This window comes from Anabrus simplex, chromosome 13, assembly GCF_040414725.1.
Source record: "Anabrus simplex isolate iqAnaSimp1 chromosome 13, ASM4041472v1, whole genome shotgun sequence".
In the NCBI taxonomy this organism is placed as follows: Eukaryota; Metazoa; Arthropoda; class Insecta; order Orthoptera; family Tettigoniidae; genus Anabrus; species Anabrus simplex.
The window spans coordinates 88,466,072-88,486,981 of NC_090277.1; the positions used below are offsets into that span (position 1 = coordinate 88,466,072).

The following is a 20,910-nucleotide window of genomic DNA, read 5'->3' on the forward strand; positions in this document are numbered from 1 at the left end:
AAGCAGATGACAGTAGATGTACGATGGGTGTACTAAATTGTTTTATACTTTATTTTTTGTACGTCCGGGTATGGTTCACATTTCAATAATGAAGGTGGTGACATGTAAATAGTGTCTTGTTTCACCATGTGGTAGCAGCACACGCACAGGAGCCAACAAATGCACTCGTCACAGCCATTTCATAACAACACTGTCAGCGTAGGAGTAGACAGCATGTAAAGCAACCGTCAGAGACAGCGCTATATGACTTGGCTCCTATGGAAAGAAGGCGTGACCACTGCAGAAATTCATCGGCGCTTTGTGGCAGTTTGTGTAGAACATGTGCCGTCACGGAAAACAGTTTACAACTGGATAAAAGTTTGGAAAACAGGGCACACATCCGTGCTCATGGGAACCAGTTCTGGAAGGAATGTGACAGTATCAACACCAGCCAACGTCGAACAGGCCATCTAAGGAAACAAATGCATCACATTTACGGAGATAGAGGCAGCCACGAGAATTAGCCAAAACATGCTGCAGCGGATCGTGCACGGCCACTTACAGTTAGGAAAGGTGTCATCCACATTGGTGCCTAGACTCTTGTCTGCAGACAAAAAGCAGAGGTGTGTGGACGTGTGCAGAGAACTTTTGCAGCGCCATGATCTCAATATAGGAATCAAGTCGTATAGCGCTGTCCCTGACGGTTGCTTTGCATGTTGTCTTCTCCTACGCTTGACAGTGTTATTATGAAATGCCTATGACGAGTGCATTCGTTGGCCCCTGTGCATGTGCTGCTACCAAATGGTGGAACAAGACACTAGTTACACGTCACCACCTTCAAAAGTGAAATGTGAACCATACCCGGTCGTACAAAAAATAAAGTGTAAAACAATATAGTACGCCCCTCGTAGATAGACAGAGGTAGAGATGAGAAACTTGTTCTTGGTCTGATGACATATTAGCTGTACTTCAAAATGTTATTGTGTTTGATGTCTAACTGTTACATCAACCTGTCAGAATGCTCTATTTAGTAACTTTTAATGTTCTTTCCTCTGTGAACAGGTTCATAAAAGTCATTGTGCAAGAATTCTCTCTGCAAATTGACAGAGGCTTCTTATTGTCCGTGTTTGATATTCTGACACAGTGGCAAACCGAGGAGAAACCTTCGGTTAGGATACGTTCAGACATTGCCATGGTCCACACCCCTATCTCCATCATAGCTGCCAAGGTATGACATTTTCTTTAGTTTGTGGACTAGGAAAAACATATTCCTCTCTTTTTGTATAGTCATTTTAGATTGTTATGCATTTGCTTCTAATTATATTTGTTTATATAGAACACGGCTTGCTTCACCCTCTCATGCATTAATATTGTTCATTTGCATTTGGTGATGAAAATTTCAAGCTTCAAAGTTCATCTCGCGTTCATTATTTTAGTCTGCATTTAGAGCGGAGTGGTGAGGAGTGCGAAGAGGAGAGTGGAGAGTAGTTGTGTTGTTTTTCATTTTTGTTCCGTACTGAAGAGCAATTATCCTCTCCTCTCAGACATCGTCTTGTCACAATATGATGCCTTTAAGTTGATTTAGGACCTCAGACAAAGAAGTAAATCTCTAATGTCGAATGTGGAACAAGCACTGACTTGCTGGAGGAAGCAGGCAGTCCATGTAAACATAAGATCATAGCCTTAATTTTTTATATTATATATAGTTTAATGTTATAATTATTCCTAAAACAATGCCTTTGTCTGGTATACATATGTTTTAGTTATCACATGATTTGTTTAATTTTTATTTGGCTGAAGATGGCCACTAAGTGGCTGAAACTAGTCCGAAGACTGATGTAATATTATTTACTTGATATATTGTATTGAAAAGGTGGACCCTCTTGTCAATTTATTGTTATTGAGTAGAGAGTAGAGCAGTGCTATGCACAAATGAGAAGAGAATGTTCAATGTCATAGTCAGAGTTTACTGAATCTAATGGCAACGTATACAGTGCGTTGTCAAGATGCCTCTCTCGAAGTATCGTAAATGGACTTGTCTTGAAAGTGGTAATGCGGCTAAATATTATTTGATGTATTCTGGCAGAAATCCAAGGCGATGGAATGTTCATCCTACTAATACGAATAGGCCAGAAAACAGGGAATTCAGTCGTTTATACAAGAAGTTATGTTTACATCCAGATACATTTCGGGAGTACTTTAGAATGTCTATTCCAACATTCGATTATATCCTGCGGCTTGTCATTAAGAGAAGCAAACAAACACATGTGGTCTACACTCTGAGGAAGGAAACCGTGAATCAAATGAAAACGACCGAGCGTTGCCGGACTTACCCGACAGCGCTGGTCACCGCTTAGACTTTCACGGCCCGTGTAACTATTTATGATGTAAAATTTTTGGGATTATGCCATGTAGTGAAGTATATAAACACACTCGGCGCGTGTTTCGAAAGGTACCTTGCCTTTCTTCATCAGGAGAAAATGAAAAACGGAAACACAATGCACCAATGGTTGCTAATAAATAATAATTTTGTGTGGCTATTTCTAGCCGAGTGCAGCCCTTGTAAGGCAGACCCTCCGATGAGGGTGGGCGGCATCTGCCATGTTTAGGTAACTGCGTGTTATTGTGGTGGAGGATAGTGTTATGTGTGGTTTGTGAGTTGCAGGGATGTTGGGGACAGCACAAACACCCAGCCCCCGGGCCATTGGAATTAACCAATGACGGTTAAAATCCCCAACCCGGCCGGGAATCGAACCCGGGACCCTCTGAACCGAAGGCCAGTACGCTGACCATTCAGCCAACGAGTCGGACACCAATGGTTGCTAAGAGGAAGCAACAAATAACTTAAAATGGTGCCCTAAGATGTAATAGGGGTGCCATTTTAGCCCCATACTAGGGACAACGAATGGCTCCATTTCAAGTTATTTGTTGCTCTCTCCTAGCAACCATTGATGCGTCCTTTTTCTGTTTTATCCTGATGAAGAAAAGCAAGGTACCTTTAAAAATGTGCATTGAGTGTGTTTATATACTTCAATTCTTCTTCTTCTTCTTCTTCTTCATGTGCCATGTCCTCGGAGAACGTTGGCGATCAGTAGCATGATATCTTGTCTGTTCATAGCTGTTCTGAACAGAGTAATCATTGTCACCCCAAACCACTGGCTCAAGTTGCCGAGCCACGATGTCCTACTTTTCCCCGGACCAAGTTTTCCATTAATTTTCCCTTGGAGTATTACTTGCAGAAGGTGGTATTTACTGTTCCACATCATATGATCAAAGTATACTAGTTTCCTTCTCTTGTGATGGCAGTGAGAATTTCTGGTTCTTTGTTCATACGGTATAAAACTTCTATATTGGCCATTTTAGCTGCCCAAGGTATCTTCAGCATCCTTCAGTACGACCACATTTCAAATGCTTGCAACTTCTTGCACATGGTCTCAGTTAGTGTCCATGCCTCAATGTCATATAACAGAATGCTGAAAACGTAGCACAGGAGTAGTCGTGTCCGTAGTGTAATGGAAGGGTTATGGCTTTTGAAAAGTTTTCTAAGTCTCTAAAAAGAAGTTCTGGTCTGCTCAATTCTGTATCAGATCTCATGAGCAAGGTCCCAGTCATCATTGATGTGATATCCCAGGTATTTAAATGTTGCCACTCTTGCGATCTGGTCCTTTGCTGCTGTGAGATTACCTCAAATGCTATCTTCTTTCCTGCTTATAACCATCCACTTGGTCTTCTTTACATTAAGCCTCAAGCCCATGGCGCTGCTGGCTTCAGTGACAGCATTAAATAGTTCCTGTAGATCCTGGAGATTGGTTGCAGGTACCACAGTGTCATTGGCATATCTGATGTTATTTATGATGGAATCATTAACTTTAATTATTCAGCATAATCCCAAAATTATTACATCATGAACAATTACCATTGTTTTATTGCTGACATTTTCAAATGAAGCCAGTGAAAGTATGTAACATATGCTACCAACTCTTGAAATCAACATTTCCGGTGCATTAATTTTCATATCAAAAAACTTGTTCTTTCCCCTATTATTTTGAGCTATTATGCATAATTGTTTTATCATACACGCTGAAGGATGTTAAAATGTTGGCAACTCATTTCCAGCCTCCTGGCGATGCTCCAAAGGTTATGATCGAGTACCTGCATATGTCCCCGCTGAAACTGCAGTTCAGTTTCTCTCGGAGAGGGACCGTGCATTCGAGGAAGAGAATTCACACGTTCAAGTCGGACCTACTCGACTTCTTCATCAACTCGTTCGGCGCGTCTCTCGCTGAAGTGAAAGGAATTAAGCTCAAGTATGTTATAGTATGCTTATGAGTATATTCAATTAATACAGTAGACTCTCAATTATTCAGAGTAATTGGGAGGAGAGAAACTGCGGATAATAATCTGCAGAGGGGGAGAAATAGATACTGATGAAGCATTTTGCTACTTTAGTATACCATAGGTTTAAATGGAGCTAAATGGCTTCAATAAATGGTATCTAGTGGGTGATTTGATCTCATTAGCCTACCAGACAGTGCATTAAACCTGCCTTCAATCCCCAGTACTTTGAAAAAAATTGGGCTTGTTTCTGTTGAAACCATTCCAACATGACTTTATCCTTGTTCTTTTATGTTTCATGTCTGTTCTTATCGAGCTCTATGATTGTTCCCTCTTCTCCTATCAAGTAGTCTGGCTCCATGGCTAAATGGTTAACGTGCTGGCCTTTGGTCACAGGGGTCCCGGGTTCGATTCCCGGCAGGGTCGGGAATTTTAACCTTAATTGGTTAATTTCGCTTGCACGGGGGCTGCGTGTATGTATCGTCTTCATCATCATTTCATCCTCATCACGACGCGCAGCTCGCCTACGGGAGTCAAATCAAAAAACCTGCATCTGGTGAGCCAAACTTGTCCTCGGACACTCCCGGCACTAAAAGCCGTACGCCATTTCATTTTTTCCTATCAAGTAATCCTGGTGAGGGTCCCGTATGCTGGAAACATTCTCTATTTGTGGTCTTACCAGAGACTTATACGCCCTTTCCTTTACATCCTTACTACAACCACTAAATACAGTGAAACATCATTAGTGCGTTCCTCATTAACACGTTTTCCTGCTTAGCACGTTGTAAATTCGAAGTCCCGATTCTCATCGTATTAAATCTATACAAAAATACCTCACTTATCAGTCACAAATTGTTGCTGTTGCCGCTTAATATGATCACATATTTCCTAGCCCTGAAAATGTTATTTGTCATCCCTTGTGGAAGGAACGTGATTTCCAACTCGGGTAAGAGCCCTTGCCGCATTTGCATGAATTCTTGAACTTCACAGGATAAATTGCACCTTCAGGGAGCAAGTCATTAGCCTCAGAAATGCTCAGTTTTGCTTGCTGGTTAGCAGCGACATTGTTGAATAACACAATGAGCCTGTTTGTGCTTGTATTTCGCATTCCATTCAGAAGTTGGAAATGTAATTCATGTTTAGTTGTACAGTGACGGGTAGCGAATATTTATAACTTAAAATTCAAATAGGGTATTTTATTAGTCCACGTATTCAATACTGTCCACTTATAAGTGGTTACAAATACATACAATTACAGACACCTTCGAGACATGTTTCACCCTTTCTATAGGGCATCTTCGGCCTTAATCAGTCTTAAAATACTAACCTTAAATATATATATATATATATATATATATATATATATATATATATGCGTTAGGCCCTCTAAGGAGCACGTAGAACCATTAGTTAGCATTCTTCTTCTTGTTTCTCTTATCCTCCTAAAACTTCTTCATCCTCGCACTGTGAGTCTGTCGTCTTTCTTGAGTCCATGCCTCCTGGAGTTTCAAGTTTCTTGTACATTGTCTGGCTTCAAAGCTGTGCAAATTAATTTTGTGTCTAAATGTAGCCCGTGTAGTTGTCAGTGGGTCAACGCCGACTTCTGCGAGATCTTTTTGGGTGTCGGCAAGCCACCGTACTTTATTTTGTCAGGTTCCGCTGATAATGAGGAAGATTTTCTTTGTCAGTTGCGAGTCATCCATTCGTGCTAGATGTCCGTAGAATTGCATACATCTTTTCCGGGCGATTGAAGTGAATCTTTTGGTCAGCGAGTAGAGTTCTTCCGAGCTTTTTCGCATCCAATACTAACCTTAAATATTAAAACAAGAAGTAGCTAATTAGCCTTGTGACCTTATATGCTTAAAATTCTGGCACACTAAGTGTGACATATGGACTATACTAAATAAAAATTGTGATAAAATGTCATTGAAACACTATCACTTAGCCATTCTGAAACCATGTGTTCAGAGACTAAAAGCAGATCGTCTTCTTATACGAAATTGTGAAATCCTTATTGAATATCACTTTGAACTGTCTCCTATTTCTCCAAATGCAATGATAAAAACATATGTTCTAACAAATTAAAATTGATTTCTTAAACACAGGAACTATGTCTTGTGTAAGACGTGGTCATGCAGCTACTGTTGTCATTTGAATGGTCCAGTAGTCTAACAAATGTTCTCTACAAGGAGCCCTACACACAAGGTGACCACATGGTATTCTTCATTTTAGCCTCACGATTTTATACAGAGGTTCCAATTCACACCTCATTTTACAGCTACCCTAGGAGACCACTCCCGCTTCCTTCCAACTCCCAGCTCCTTCCTATCCCACTGCGAAGTAAAGTCAATTGTAAAAGGAAAAAAAAGAAATGAACACCTACAGTAGGTGCGGTTATGTGAACGAATCATATCCACAAAATTTCACTGTAATTTTTGTCCCAAATGTAAGAAAATAATTGCTTTTACTCAAATAAAGTGTAAAATCTGCAGTAAATTAATAAATAGTACAAAATATTTTGCTTGTAGAGAATAATATGGATATATACTTTACTACCTTACAACTATTTTTTCTGCTATGTCGCAGCGCTTCTGTATGTGTTTTGTTTGTCTAACACTTTTGTGTGTGATGTCTTTGCTCACTGAACTTGTTTGAATTAATTAGGTGTCATTTCCTACATGTTGCTCATTTGTTTTTTGCCCTAATTCATTCATTAAGTGATATATCTATTGGTCCAGGGATCATGCTATTTTGCTGTTTGAACTCCCCGCGCTAGTCATATGGACAAAGATAATGAGAATTCACAGATACAGCACTCCCATTCGTCGGTGCTAGTCCTGGACCTCAAGCAAGAAACAAAAGACGGCACAAGCAGTGGAATGCATCATAAGGGAGTCCTGTCTACAGCCTGTAAATACGTATAGATATTTCTCTAGTAATTACGGTATTTCTTAATTTACCGCAGATTTTACACTTTATTTCAGTGAAAGCAATTATTATCTTCATTTGGCAGATAAATGATAGTGAAATTTCGTGGATACGATTTGTTCACGTAACCCCTAGGTGCTTACAGTGATCCCCATGAGATACAACAAGCGTACCTGTCATTGTGTTTACCTATTAATGTTCCTATCTTTCTATATACGACTTTATTGAGACTACATTAAGGACAATATTTTATCCAAACATTTCAGCATTATAAGAATCGTTGTGATTTGTTGCAAACGTGGAAAGCAAAGGCCATGATTTTATTTCTACCTGTTGACTGTTTTATTTTATAGAATGGCCTACTTCGAACAGAAGGGATGTCTTGTACCTCCTGGTCAACAGGTGGCAGAAGTCTACAGGCACTACAGCAGTCAGCTGATTCAACAGTTCCACGTCTTGGTGCTGGGGCTCGACGTACTGGGGAACCCGTACGGACTTGTCGCCGACTTCACCGAAGGGTTTGGCGATTTCTTCTATGAACCATTCCTAGTAAGTGCAGCTATATGAAGGGTCATCCCCATTGAGATATCACCACCTAGAAAGGATCCTGAGAGTAGAACAGAGGTTTACTGCTCTACTGGACGTAACGTATAAGTTGATCTCTCTCCAAGTACTTGCACCAGTGAAATATTTTGTGTGTAACAGGTGTAACAGGTCATGACTGTTTAACCCTAGAACTTGCAACTCTCGAATATTCGACATGGTATTTCTTCTTGTTATTTCCTTATTTCGTCAACAGATGTCATGACAGTCTACTTCTTGCCATTCTCAGTCTCCACAGCAGCACAAGTTGCGTTTCATTCATATTTACAACCTCTTTGGGCGCAATATCACAAAAATAAATGAGTGCAGTTTTATGACCATCTGTTTGAGCGCCATTTCTGTAGGGTTTGTAAACAAACCTTCACGGGCTCTGCTTTGCTAGTCTATTTAATTTTATTTCATAGTTTTCCATTTGGTGTGAGTTATTTACTTCTATATATAATATTGTTATTTGATTGATCATACACAGTACATTTTTAGTACAGTGTGTGTCTAAGTATGGCATCTTCACTTCATTACAGAAAGTTAGTAATGAAGGAGTGCGAAATTTGTTGTAAGATGAAAATGACGGATCTGACTTTGAGGTTATTGAGAATGAACCGACAGATTCAGAGTCAGATTTGGAATGTTTATCAGCTATTTCTTCGCATCAAATATCGGAAAGTGAAAGTGAAGACGAAACTCCCATAAAGCAAACTATCATAACAACGTGGTCTAAGGTCACGCTTCCAAATGATTGCATGCCAATACATTTTCCCTAATATTTTCAAGACTGTACCTCTCGGAGTGCTAGTGCCTTACAGATACATTATTGACAATCTCAGCTTGTTTGTGACATGTTCCAGTTTACTGTATATATGATCGAAAGTTTTGTTATTATTTTGGATCTAGGAATTACACTTTTTGAACAGACTGTATATTACATACATGCATACATACATACATACATACATACATACATACATACATACATACATACATACATACATACATACATACATACATACATACATACATACATACATACATACATACATACATTATCATTATAGACTGTTATGCCTTTCAGCGTTCAGTCTGCAAGCCTCTGAGAATTTACCAAACGTCGCCACAATCCTCTATTTGCTACTAGTGTTGTGGCCTCATTTAGTTCTATACCTCTTATCTTTAAATCGTTAGAAACAGAGTCTAACCATCGTCGTCTTGGTCTCCCTCTACTTCTCTTACCCTCCATAACAGATTCCATTATTCTCCTAGGTAACCTATTCTCCTCCATTCGCCTCACATGACCCCACCACCGAAGCCGGTTTATGCGTACAGCTTCATCCATCGAGTTCAATCCTAAATTAGCCTTTATCTCCTCATTCCGAGTACCCTCCTGCCATTGTTCCCACCTGTTTGTACCAACAATCATTCTTGCTACCTTCATGTCTGTCACCTCCAACTTATGAATAAGATATCCTGAGTCCACCCAGCTTTCGCTCCCGTAAAGCAAAGTTGGTCTGAAAACAGACCGATGTAAAGATAGTTTCTCTGGGAGCTGACTTCCTTCTTACAGAATACTACTGATCGCAACTGCGAGCTCACTGCATTAGCTTTACTACACCTTGATTCAATCTCACTTACTATATTACCATTCTGGTCAAAATATTTGTGTAATTTCATGTCACCACGACAGTCCTCAGTTTATTAGCTTTCTGTAGATATATAAAACTTTGCACATTTATTTTGTATCTTGCAGATATTTTGTATTTCATTTAGACAACACGTATGAAAAAGTACTGGGAGGACTGCAAGGCAAGGCTCAAACAGTTCTTACCAAGAAATCGACAAACCAAGGGATTGATTAAAGTGATCCAATGTGGTCTCAAAAGAAGAAGTAGAAGAAGAAGACAAGTAAAAGCTGCCAAATATGGCTGCCAGCACAAGATTAAACATTACCAGTTCGAAGGTTAATGCCAGAACAGTGCCAATTATCATGTACGGTTTGGAATTATCTAACAGTATCAGAACTGGAGACTCTAAAGAAGGTAAAATCACTTAGTGCTGGCATCTAGTGAATAAGTGGTTAAACTACTGGGAGGTCAGCTAAGTAGAGGGGGGTTCAGTTCCCACCTCAGCCATCCTCGAAGTGGTTTTCCGTGGTTTCCCGCTTCCTTTCAAGCAAATGCCCAGATGGTGCCTAACTTAAGGCTACGGCCACTTTATTCTCTCTTCCTTGTCTATCCCTTCCAATCTTCCCATCCCTCCACAAGGCCCCTGTTCAGCATAGCAGGCGAGGCCGCCTGGGTGAGGTACTATTCCTCCTTCCCAGTTGTATCCCTGACCCAAAGACTGACGCTACAGGACATTGCCCTTGAGGCGGTAGAGGTGGGATCCCTCATTGAGTCCGAGGGGGAAAAAACAACCATGGGGTGTAAACGGATTAAGAAATAAATTATTATTAGGGCTTGATTAGTGTGGTGGCCTAGATGCTGGCTGTTCACCCAGACGACTGAAATTTGAGTCCCTGTCGATCCCTGGTTGGAATTTTCACTCGAAGAATGACATTACATCAGCAAGGGCATCCCATCTTAAACCTCTGACGAGAATTAAATGAGCCGGGTGACTTCAGTGACCCATTAACAGTTTTATAACTCGTTCGCAATATTTAACTCAGCAGTAAACATTCTGGTGCTGTTTTGGAACGATTTTTTAAACCGTTTTTTACCTTTCATGATTAAGCCATTATAATAACATTTTGATCAGTGATCATTGATGTGTATTTATTTCCATGAGGAAAATTTCAAGTTTTGAAGTATAATATTGTATTGTCTTATTCACATTTTAATGTCTTGTTCATTCACTCCATTAATTTTATTCAATGTTGATAACTGAAGAAGGCCAAAAGAAAGCACCATAACATGCCCTAAAAATGTTTGTATAAAGTATTGATTGGGTGGATATGACCAAGACAAATTCTTACTAGGTGGATATGACCAAGACAAATTCTTACTAAAAATGTTTTTCTTATTTTAACATTTATTTATTTTTTATTTAATTATTAGATACAGCTGAGGAGCACTATTTTACACTATTAATGTAACAAATTTAAATAAGTATAATAAGATAACAATTGGTATAAACTACAATATTAAGTACCAACAGAAAGTTAACAACAATAACAATGTAACAGGAATGCAACGATAACTGGCAAAGGTCGGTTACAGAGTTGGCAAGAGGAAAGGCCATATTTTGGAAGGACGAAAGAAAATGGAAACCTGGAGAGGACTTCGAAGGAATCATTTAATTTTGTGTTTGAAGGACACAAAGGGTGTGAATATGTCAATATCGGGCAGTGAGTTGCCAAGAGTTGTGAGACGGTGGAAGATAGAACGTTGTTATAAGGTTAAGCATGGACGGGGCACATGATGAGTATGCCAATTGCATGTTGGGCTGTGGAGAACGTGTATAGGGAAGTATCTTGGAAGAGTATTGCATTTGGTATGGATCAGAGAACTGTAAAGAGCTTCTCAGGTCAAGTGTACCCAGGTTGTTCAAGATGTTAGAATTACTTGTGTTCTCTAAAACAGGATTGTGAGTCTTAACAATCAAGTCTTGTCAACGAATATGTGTCTATAATAAAATTGAGAGTTACTCGTAAAACTCACGAGACAGAAATTGCTTGTAAGATTTTCCAAGTTAAATGTTTTTGTTATTCCAGGGTGTGATGGAAGGACCTGAGGAGTTTGCTGAAGGTCTCAGTTATGGAGCTCAGAGTCTTCTGGGTCATGTGGTGGGAGGAACGGCTGGATCCGTGTCTCTCATCACTTCGTCACTTGGAGATATACTGAGTAACCTCAGCTTTGATGAGGATTACAAAAAGGTATGACACATAGCTTACATAGAATTTATATCTATATATCTATCTAAAGAATGAAGGAAGAAAGAAAGAAGGAAAAGCTACTTACTTAACCCTTAGTGACACAAAACATTCGGGCATCGCATTACCCTGCGGACGGAGGGGATTACGATCTCTTGAAAAATTCACTGTTACAGCAGTTCAGCTCAGATTATTTTCAGGTATTTACAGTAGAGACTCAAAGGAACATACATACATACATCATAGATACATACATACATACATACATACATACATACATACATACATACATACATACATACATGCATACATACATACATACATAATCATTATAGACCGTTATGCCTTTCAGCATTCAGTCTGCAAGTCTCTGTGAATTTACTAAACTGATTCACAACCAAGAAGACTTCTTATGTTAATTTTAAGGACACTTCCCCTAAAACATTGATACTTTGTCATTATATGAATGTTTCCCTAAACAGTGTTATGTGGCTGAAGATGTTGATAATATACGAAACATGTACCACTTTTAACCAATAAGTTGCCTTAAGCAATTTAGTGTATCGACAAGGTGGAAAATAAAAAATACTTGGTTGTGAATCTGTATAAGTGCTATACGGGCCATGAAGCTGATTTTATGTAATTTACTAAACGTCGCCACAATCCGCTATTTGCCAACTAGTGCTGTGGCCTCATTTAGTTCTATACCTGTTATCTTTAAATCGTTAGAAACTGAGTCTAACCATCATCGTCTTGGTCTACCTCTACTTCTCTTACCCTCCATAACAGAGACCATTATTATTCTCCTAGGTAACCTATCCTCCTCCATTCGCCTCACATGACCACACCACCGAAGCCGGTTTATGCGTACAGCTTTATCTATCGAGTTCATTCCTAAATTAGCCTTTATCTCCTCTTTCCGAGTACCTTCCTGCCATTGTTCCCACCTGTTTGTACCAGCAATCATTCTCACTACTTTCATGTCTGTTACTTCTAACTTATGAATAAGATATCCTGTGTAATCTTCCTCCAGTTTCTCCATCCAGCCTGAATCCTGTGACTTATTGTTCTGTCTAATCCTCCATTTTCCATGATGTACTAGCCAAAATATTTAACCATTTCCCACGGACTGTCTTTCACTCACTGTGTGGCGAAACCTAGAGTAATAATTTGCTTGTCAGGTATAATTGTGCAGTACCTTCATCGAATAATTTATTCTGTAAAAACCACTTAAAATATCAGTTTTGATATGGACTTAGCAACAAAATACAATTTATGAATATCTGTGTTATCATAGCCAGTACGACAAAAATGTATAAGACATAAATGATCGGAAATTTGTTTCTATATAACCTTTGTTATGTAGTATTTATTGATAGGACCACTGATAATATATGTTCCGAGGTCTCTGTGGAACAGCAGAGGTGAAAGAAGGTGCGGGCTGGAATAGGTCTCAACTACAGAATTAAAGTTAATTTAAAACTTTAACAAAGGTTATATTTTCTTTTCAAAATCAACAAATAACAGATAACAACATTCAACAATTTCCACTAGGTGAAATAACAACGAAAGGCAGGTACAAAATAATTTTTCCCGTTCAGGGGTTTTTTACCAGGTTTTGGGCTTCGAGCCCCACAATCACAATCCTTGAGCGATTAGCCCAACTTTACCAAGGTACAAAAATGAACAAAGGGGCAGAAAACCCCATCATGCCAAGGAGCACTTGCTCCTAATTACAATGTTAAGGAAAAGAGCAGACCCGCTCTCAATTTTACAAGCCTCTCAAAGGCTACAACAAACTTCACTTCTATCTGCCCTTAAGGCACATAAGGAAACAGGGGTAATTAATACCCAACCTACAGGGCCTTCACATGAAGAAAACAAAACATCAAGTTAAGTTACTGGCCCAAAGCAAAGGGGATGGAGGCGTAAATTTGCACTCCTAACTCTACATATTAAAACCTAGGTGGCTCTAGGCCGATATACAGGGTCTAGTCCCAAGCTAAGGAGGTGACTCGTCTGAAAGATTTAAACACTTTAAGGAAGAGTAGAAACGGTTAGAAAAGCGCAGTCACCTCAATTTCAAAATGAAGGGGAGTTCGAGAGGGTGAAGCACTCTCTATCCCCGAATTACAGTTCAAGAAATAGTAGTTTTTACATAGACAGAAAAAAAGGATTTACATTTTAAGGAGATGGATTACATATTAAAGGTTTCGAACCTTCTCCAAGAGTTAAACTGTTGAGCTAGCGAAAAAAATAAAGAAGTTAAATGGCCATTACCTTGTAGAAGAGTCGCTCCCCGCCCCCTGATTCATATTCACACACACAGAGTAGAAGTTATACTAGTGGCCTCAACACAAGAGAATCAGCAGTTTTTATACCCTCGTGGAAAATTCGAGACCTTTCAAGAATGAGTAGACACACCCACCAGACTTTATTGGTAGACTAAGCATTACACATGGAAATTTGAAGAAGAAAGCTATGATTGGTGGAAAATTAATTACCGAAATTCGGGATTGGCTGAGTTCAAAACTGGCGGAAAGAAAGGATTAATATTGCCAACCCACAAACCACAGAACAAAATTTAGTAGAGGCAAAACTTAAGCATACAAAATTTCTGCAAGGGAGTTCATTCCATTGCACCAGAGTGCGTTATCATAGTTTTTGGTAGAGACATCTGTTAGAGAATGTCCAAACTTCTTGATACTGAGCAAACAAACACAAATCGAAATAGACACAGTTCAGAACACTTCAAAATTACAAAATTTATAGTAGTGACATCTTCTGAATAACCGTTGAGTTAATACAGATTTTCTTGTTCAGAGTTTCTCCTGTAGAGGAGTTTCAATTGGCACAAGATTTGAACTCGCGTCGCGGAGGTGTACCGCCTGGTACAATATAAATATTTGAGAACTAAATTACAGGCCCTCCCCTAAACTACCATTTCACTCAGCATGAATAAAATTATTTATAGCCTTTGTAGTGACTCATCCCCTGACTTCACATACTGATTTTCATTAAATTCTCTTCAGCTGTTTTCTCGTGATGCCTATACATACATACATACAGACAGACAGACAGACAGACAGACAGACAGACAGACAGACAGACAGACAGACAGACAGACAGGCAGACAGACAGACAGACAGACAGACAGAAATTACGGAAAAGTAAAAAGTGCATTTCCTTGTTACTATGGACATGACCAATACAGAAATACCATTCTTTTCAAATCCTGAACAATGTACAGACAAAACTCTTATTTACCGAGCTTGATAGCTGCAGTCGCTTAAGTGCGGCCAGTATCCAGTATTCGGGAGATAGTAGGTTCGAATCCCACTGTCGGCAGCCCTGAAAATGGTTTTCCATGGTTTCCCATTTTCACACCAGGCAAATGCTGGGGCTGTACCTTAATTAAGGCCACAGCCGCTTCCTACCCACTCCTAGCCCTTTCGTGTCCCATCGTCGCCATAAGACCTATCTGTGTCGGTGCGACGTAAAGCAACTAGCAAAAAAAAACTCTTATTTTATGTACTGGTATATAGATATGTTGAAGTAAATACTACAAAATAGAAACTGGTAGTTTTAACTGTTTAACTCTGTTAAGATTAATTGGTCAATATCGATTAATATAACTTTCTTCTTCTTTTATTTACAATTTGTAAGTTTCAGTAAGAAATAGACTTAAACCAAGCCATTCCCCTGTGGAACCCCAATTTGTGTGTTTCTACTACCAGTACTTCTCTGTTTTACAGAGAAGAAGATTCGTTCTTCAACAGAGCAGTGATCTCCCAGAAACAGTTCTCCTTGCTGGGAGAACTTTTGTCATGGGAGTTGTCCTTGGCTTGTCTGGGGTGATCATGAAGCCCATTGTTGGTAAGTCCTTTTACCTTATACCTAAGAAAGTAGTTAAATGGTAGTCCCATGGATGTTTTAACTAAGGCCAAGCACCACAATATTCTCATCACAATAAAGAACCTGTAATCTTGTTCCTTTAAAATGGCTCATTATAAATTATAAAAAACAGTATTTGTTAATGATATAACTCTTTTTTGTATACATTATAAGACAAGACAGGTATTTCAAAATAAGATTCTTAAACCTGGATCGGATGGCTAGTTCGACGTCTGTTCAGCCTATGTGATTTCAATTGAGGAGCTATCTGATGGTGAGATGGCAGCTTCAGTTTAGAAAGCCAAAAATATTGGCTGAGAGGATTCATAGTGCCAACTACATAACACCTTGTAATTTGCAGGCCTTCCAGTTGAGCAGAAGTTGCTTAGTAAGCCATGGTCCTTCGGGGCTGTTGCACCATTTGGTTTGGTTTCGTTAGAAACTGTTAAGGGTCCTCAAAAATGTACATAACCAAGGATTCCATCAATATTTTGTTAAGTGACGAGAATTTATAGTTCCTGGCCATCCAGATGGTTCGATCCAACTACCATATAGGGTCCCGTTGGTCATTTTTGTTCTGTACTTAACATCTCTTTGACACATACTACAGGAGAGCCTTGTTAATGTGCTCACAGTTTTAACACTATCGCATTTGTCATGCTCTTTTTATGCGGTCCACGGATGTTTCATAATATTACTCTCTCATAAATCTTCCAAATCTTATTTATAGCTCTCTTCTTTACATGTCTAAACCGCCTTAGTTTACTCCTCTCAATTCTATCATTTAGGTTTTCCTTTCCGACCTCCTTTCTCATATCTTTGTTTCTCAATCTGTCTTTCCTATCGTACTTCTTAGGTATTTCATTTCACTGGCTCCCTCTCTTCCCTACTCGTCACTGTCCAAGTCTCAGCCGCATAGTAGGTCAATATGGGTGCATAATATATTTTAAACATTCTCTCTAGACTTTTTCTTATTCTGGACAAGGTTTCTTACAGCCTTGTATTCTGCATTAATTCACTCCCTAGGTATTTGAAACTGTCAATAATTTCAAGGCTTTGACCACCAATTTTCACAATGTCTTTCTCCTCTTGATATCACCATGGTTGTGCTTTTCTCTGCATTGATCTTCATACCATACTTTTCAATTTTTTTTGTCAATGCATCAAGTTGTTCTTGTACTTCTTTGCTGTTCGTTCCCCAGACCATTTATCGGTGCTATTGTAGGTTAGTTATTTAATTGATTTTCCATGACTGGCTAATTAAAGTAATTTTAACATCTTGGATATTCAGTAAAAAGATATAAACAACATACCTGCTAAATTCAAGAAAGGATAATTGTCATGATGGAACAAATGCTTAATATTCATAAACAAAGTATCCAATATGACATCATGTAGCAGAAGCCCGGCTCCATGGCTAAATGGTTAGCGTGCTGGCCTTCGGTCACAGGGGTCCCGGGTTCGATTTCCGGCAGGGTTGGGACTTTTAACCATAATTGGTTTATTCGGCTGGCACGGGGCCTGGGTGTGTGTGTTGTCTTCATCACCATTTTATCCTCATCACCACGTGTTGATCGTGTATTAACAAGGTGGATCCAGTAAACTATTTTAAATAGTTTCTTTTATAGATTTAGACAAGTCAATACAGGATCAAATCAAATATCTATTGTATTTAAGCTTATCAAAGAATCTTTGATTTGACTTCATTGATGAATTGTCCCTCAAACATGTATGGTAGAATAAATAATTTTCAATCATTAAAAGTGTATTGACAAGGTGGACCCAAGATAAACTGTTTTATATAGTTTCTTTAATAAGTGTAGATCGCTTACGGGTGTCAAATCAAAAGAGCTCCATCTGGCGGGCCAAACTTGTCCTTAGGCACTTCCGGCATTAAAAGCCGTACGCCATTTCATCACTAGAAGTTTCCCCATATTTAATTTGCTTTATGTATATCTAATCTGTTAGTATATTTAGTGATTTGATATTTGACAAGAGAAATACCAGTAAAACATTATAGCCGTGTACATTTTTGTTAGGTTCCTGTAAACGTTTCTCAGGACTGCAAAGTGCATGCAAGGCAACCACAAGTCACAAGTATCTACAGCACTGCACTTCTTTAAATTTGCCTCTGTTTCTTTCTTTTTCTCTCTCTCTCTTAATGTATCTGTTTAAAGTAAACATGCACATATGAAGTATCTGATGTTTAGACCAATACGATCCCCATTTGTTTCACTCTCTTTGGTTGGCAGCAATTCAGAAATGAATGCTTTAACAGCACTCTTCTCCCTCCCCTGTCCCGCACAGTAGTGATGTTGAAGGCATGCAGTCTCCTTCTCAGGATCAAAGCCAAGTCAAGGGATACAACGACCTATTTTCACTAATAATTGCCAATCCATTCAGTATCTAGCGGATATCAGGAAGAACACCTTATGTATACATATCATTAAATGCATTGATACTGTTCTTTATAATTTACAATGAACTTTCTGTTTGATCTCTCTGTCTGTCCCAACATAACTTCATTGAAATGTGTAAAAAATTATAATTAATAATATGCTACATGTATTAAAGAAATAATTGATGTTCATTTTAATAATTGTTATAAAAAATATCAGGTGATAGAAAAATTATTCATCGAAAAGTAATGTTATTTTCAGAATAGAAGGTCACTTTCCTGTGGTCAGATTTCATGGGTTCCCGTGGGTTATTGTTGCAAATTTCATTTTGTGATCCATATTGACAGTTAACAGTTCCAAAATAAAATGTTAAGTATGGTCAACCTAATTAATACTGCTATTACTTGTGATGAGTTACAATTGACTTGAGGACATCATTTAAAATGACATAAAGTACTCCCCTCCATAAGCTCTATTTCTACAGTCTTCCCTAATATGTTGAATTGTCTGATGTGGTGCGCCGCATTCACATATGGGTGAGGATTGCACTCCCCACATGAAGAATGAGTCTCCACAGCTTCCATGCGCTGTTCTCAACCGAAATGAGTGTTGTCCATACTTTGTGAGGTAGATCAAACCCAGGGACCGTCTCAGAAATGCAAGGTAACAGCTGACATGTTTCTGGAGTATTTTGAAGCTATTCTCTTCTCCAGGAAACAATGATGTTAAATCTAGTGGGATTATTTCCAAGTTTGAGAGAAGGATGTCTTGAATGAAGTCTGTTGATTCTGAGGTCTGGAATATCAGAATGCAGAGGTAGTCCAGGGTTTGCTGAGATCTTATTGTATTCCCTAATCAATGCTTTTTACCTGTGAAGATTTGAAGTTGGTATGTGACTTAGGGCAGGCAGATGGTGGGTGTAGACCTGATTGTTCCTGAAATAATATACATAATGTAGTATTATTAAGTTGGACATCAACGTTTTTTTACATGGTACTGTTCAATCATACTGGTACACAATATTCCGCAAGGCTCAGTGCAGAAGTCTGCAGAGTTATCGCAGATGATCCCCACATGGTTCCGCGAAGTTTTTGAATGGTATTATTTCTTGTTCTCAGTTTAGCGGCAGTTTTTGTGAGGTGTGATTTTTAAGACAGAGTTCTATCTAGTGTGACACCCAAAAATGGCGATTCTTTATTGTGGATAAGGCGTGTACCATCCATATACATTTCCAGTGTTCTATTGGATTCTCTATCATTAAAATGAAACAAGACACTTCAGTTTTAGCCGCATGAAGTCTGAGTCTCTATTTCCGGAAGTATTCTGCTAGTACAGACAGATCAGTTGTCAATACTTGGTCAAACAGAGTGTGCCTTGTTGCTATGGCCCAGTCGTCAGCAAAGCCAAATTTCTTGCAGGCTGTTTCTGGCATATCATCAATGTAGAGGCTAAATAGCAGAGGAGCTAATACTGATCCTTGAGGTGAGCCATTTTGGAGGAACTTCTGGCTGCTAATATTGTTTCCTATGGTGACTTGGAATCCTCTGTTACCAGTCGTGTTGTCAGTAAGCTTTGTATCATAAACAACAAATGTGTATGTTGTCATGTTCCGATTAATTTGTATGGGTCTCATGGGTTTGTAAGTGTGGGGCTCATCTTACTTCCCTTGGGCTTTTATGTTTCTGTTAAAATTATGGTAAATTAATGACTATTTTTGGATGAATAATGTTTTCTTGAACCTAAACTAAATGTATGTTTGGTGTGGAATGTTCTGTTTAGAGGAATGTGATGTACTAATGCTGTGCTCCTCCTGTTCTTTCTTCCTTCTCCCACACTACAACATTATAGAAAGAGAACCGACAGGTAGGAGTCTATAAACACCAACTCTTCTCTAATAGGCTTAGAAATTAGAACTTGTCACATCTTCTTACTCTATTAGCTTTAAAAACATTAACTTTGGCATGAACTTTTGTCAGGCAAGTCAGGGCTAATGACACTACAGTTACATAACTAGCAGCACTATGTGATCAAAAGTAACCGGGACCCCTATGTACAGGTATATTAGAGCCCAGATGTGACTAACAAGGAGAGGCCAGACCCTGCGTCCAACCGATTTCAATGAGCTTCAATGTGCCATTGGTGGAGGGACATTCAACAGTAACTCGTGTATAGGGATAAGGTCAATACGCTTCCGTTTTCAAAAACAATGAGGTCAAATGTCATAACGCAGGATCCACTTTGGACCAACTGGAGGTGACAGAACACTAAAAGGCGAACACATTTTACTTAAACATGTCAAGTCCGCAACTTCACAATTTCCGAAAAATTTATGAATCTCCAATTTCAATGCAACGCTTGTATACTTGAACAGTTACGCTGCAATTAACCGGAGTGGTGGTTGAGTGGTCACCGTACTTGTCTGCAAGCTTCGAAGGTGTGAATTTGAGTCTCGTCGCAGCTACATTTCTTGTGCAAAATAAATTAGTATTTGAGGGAACGTGAAGATAAAAATGCGAATTAAAATATTAGGAAAACTGCAGTGAACTTTATTTTCTACCTCAAATTAACATAGGGGGAGATCCAGCTGTAACTGTGTGAATATTGATTTCAGGTAGAAAATAGTGTAATGAAATATTTTTGCTTGTTTTTTTATCTTCACATTCCCTCAAATATTAATTTATTTTGCATAAGACGAGACTCGAATTCACTTCTTCGAAGCTTGCAGACAAGTACGGTGACCACTCAGCCAACACTCTGGTTAATTGCGGTGTAACTCTCCAAGTATATATGCATTACATTGGAATAAGAGATCCATCAATTTTTCAGAAATTATGAGGTTGCAGACATGATATGTTTAAGTAAAATGTTCAGTGTTCTGTCACCTCCACTTGGTCCATCATGACATTTGAC

At 38.9% G+C, this 20,910-nt stretch overlaps 1 protein-coding gene across 1 annotated transcript in view; it reads left to right on the plus strand.

The window, feature by feature from the left end:
* LOC136884959 (intermembrane lipid transfer protein VPS13A) overlaps positions 1 to 20,910 on the plus strand; it is a 263,969-nt gene that overhangs the window by 213,892 nt on the left and 29,167 nt on the right. The window contains exons 55-60 of the mRNA XM_068230153.1: positions 1,042 to 1,207; positions 4,096 to 4,286; positions 7,596 to 7,791; positions 11,549 to 11,710; positions 15,463 to 15,583; positions 19,849 to 19,863. Coding sequence (XP_068086254.1) covers positions 1,042 to 1,207; positions 4,096 to 4,286; positions 7,596 to 7,791; positions 11,549 to 11,710; positions 15,463 to 15,583; positions 19,849 to 19,863 — 851 coding nt within the window. The remainder of the gene's footprint in view (positions 1 to 1,041; positions 1,208 to 4,095; positions 4,287 to 7,595; positions 7,792 to 11,548; positions 11,711 to 15,462; positions 15,584 to 19,848; positions 19,864 to 20,910) is intronic.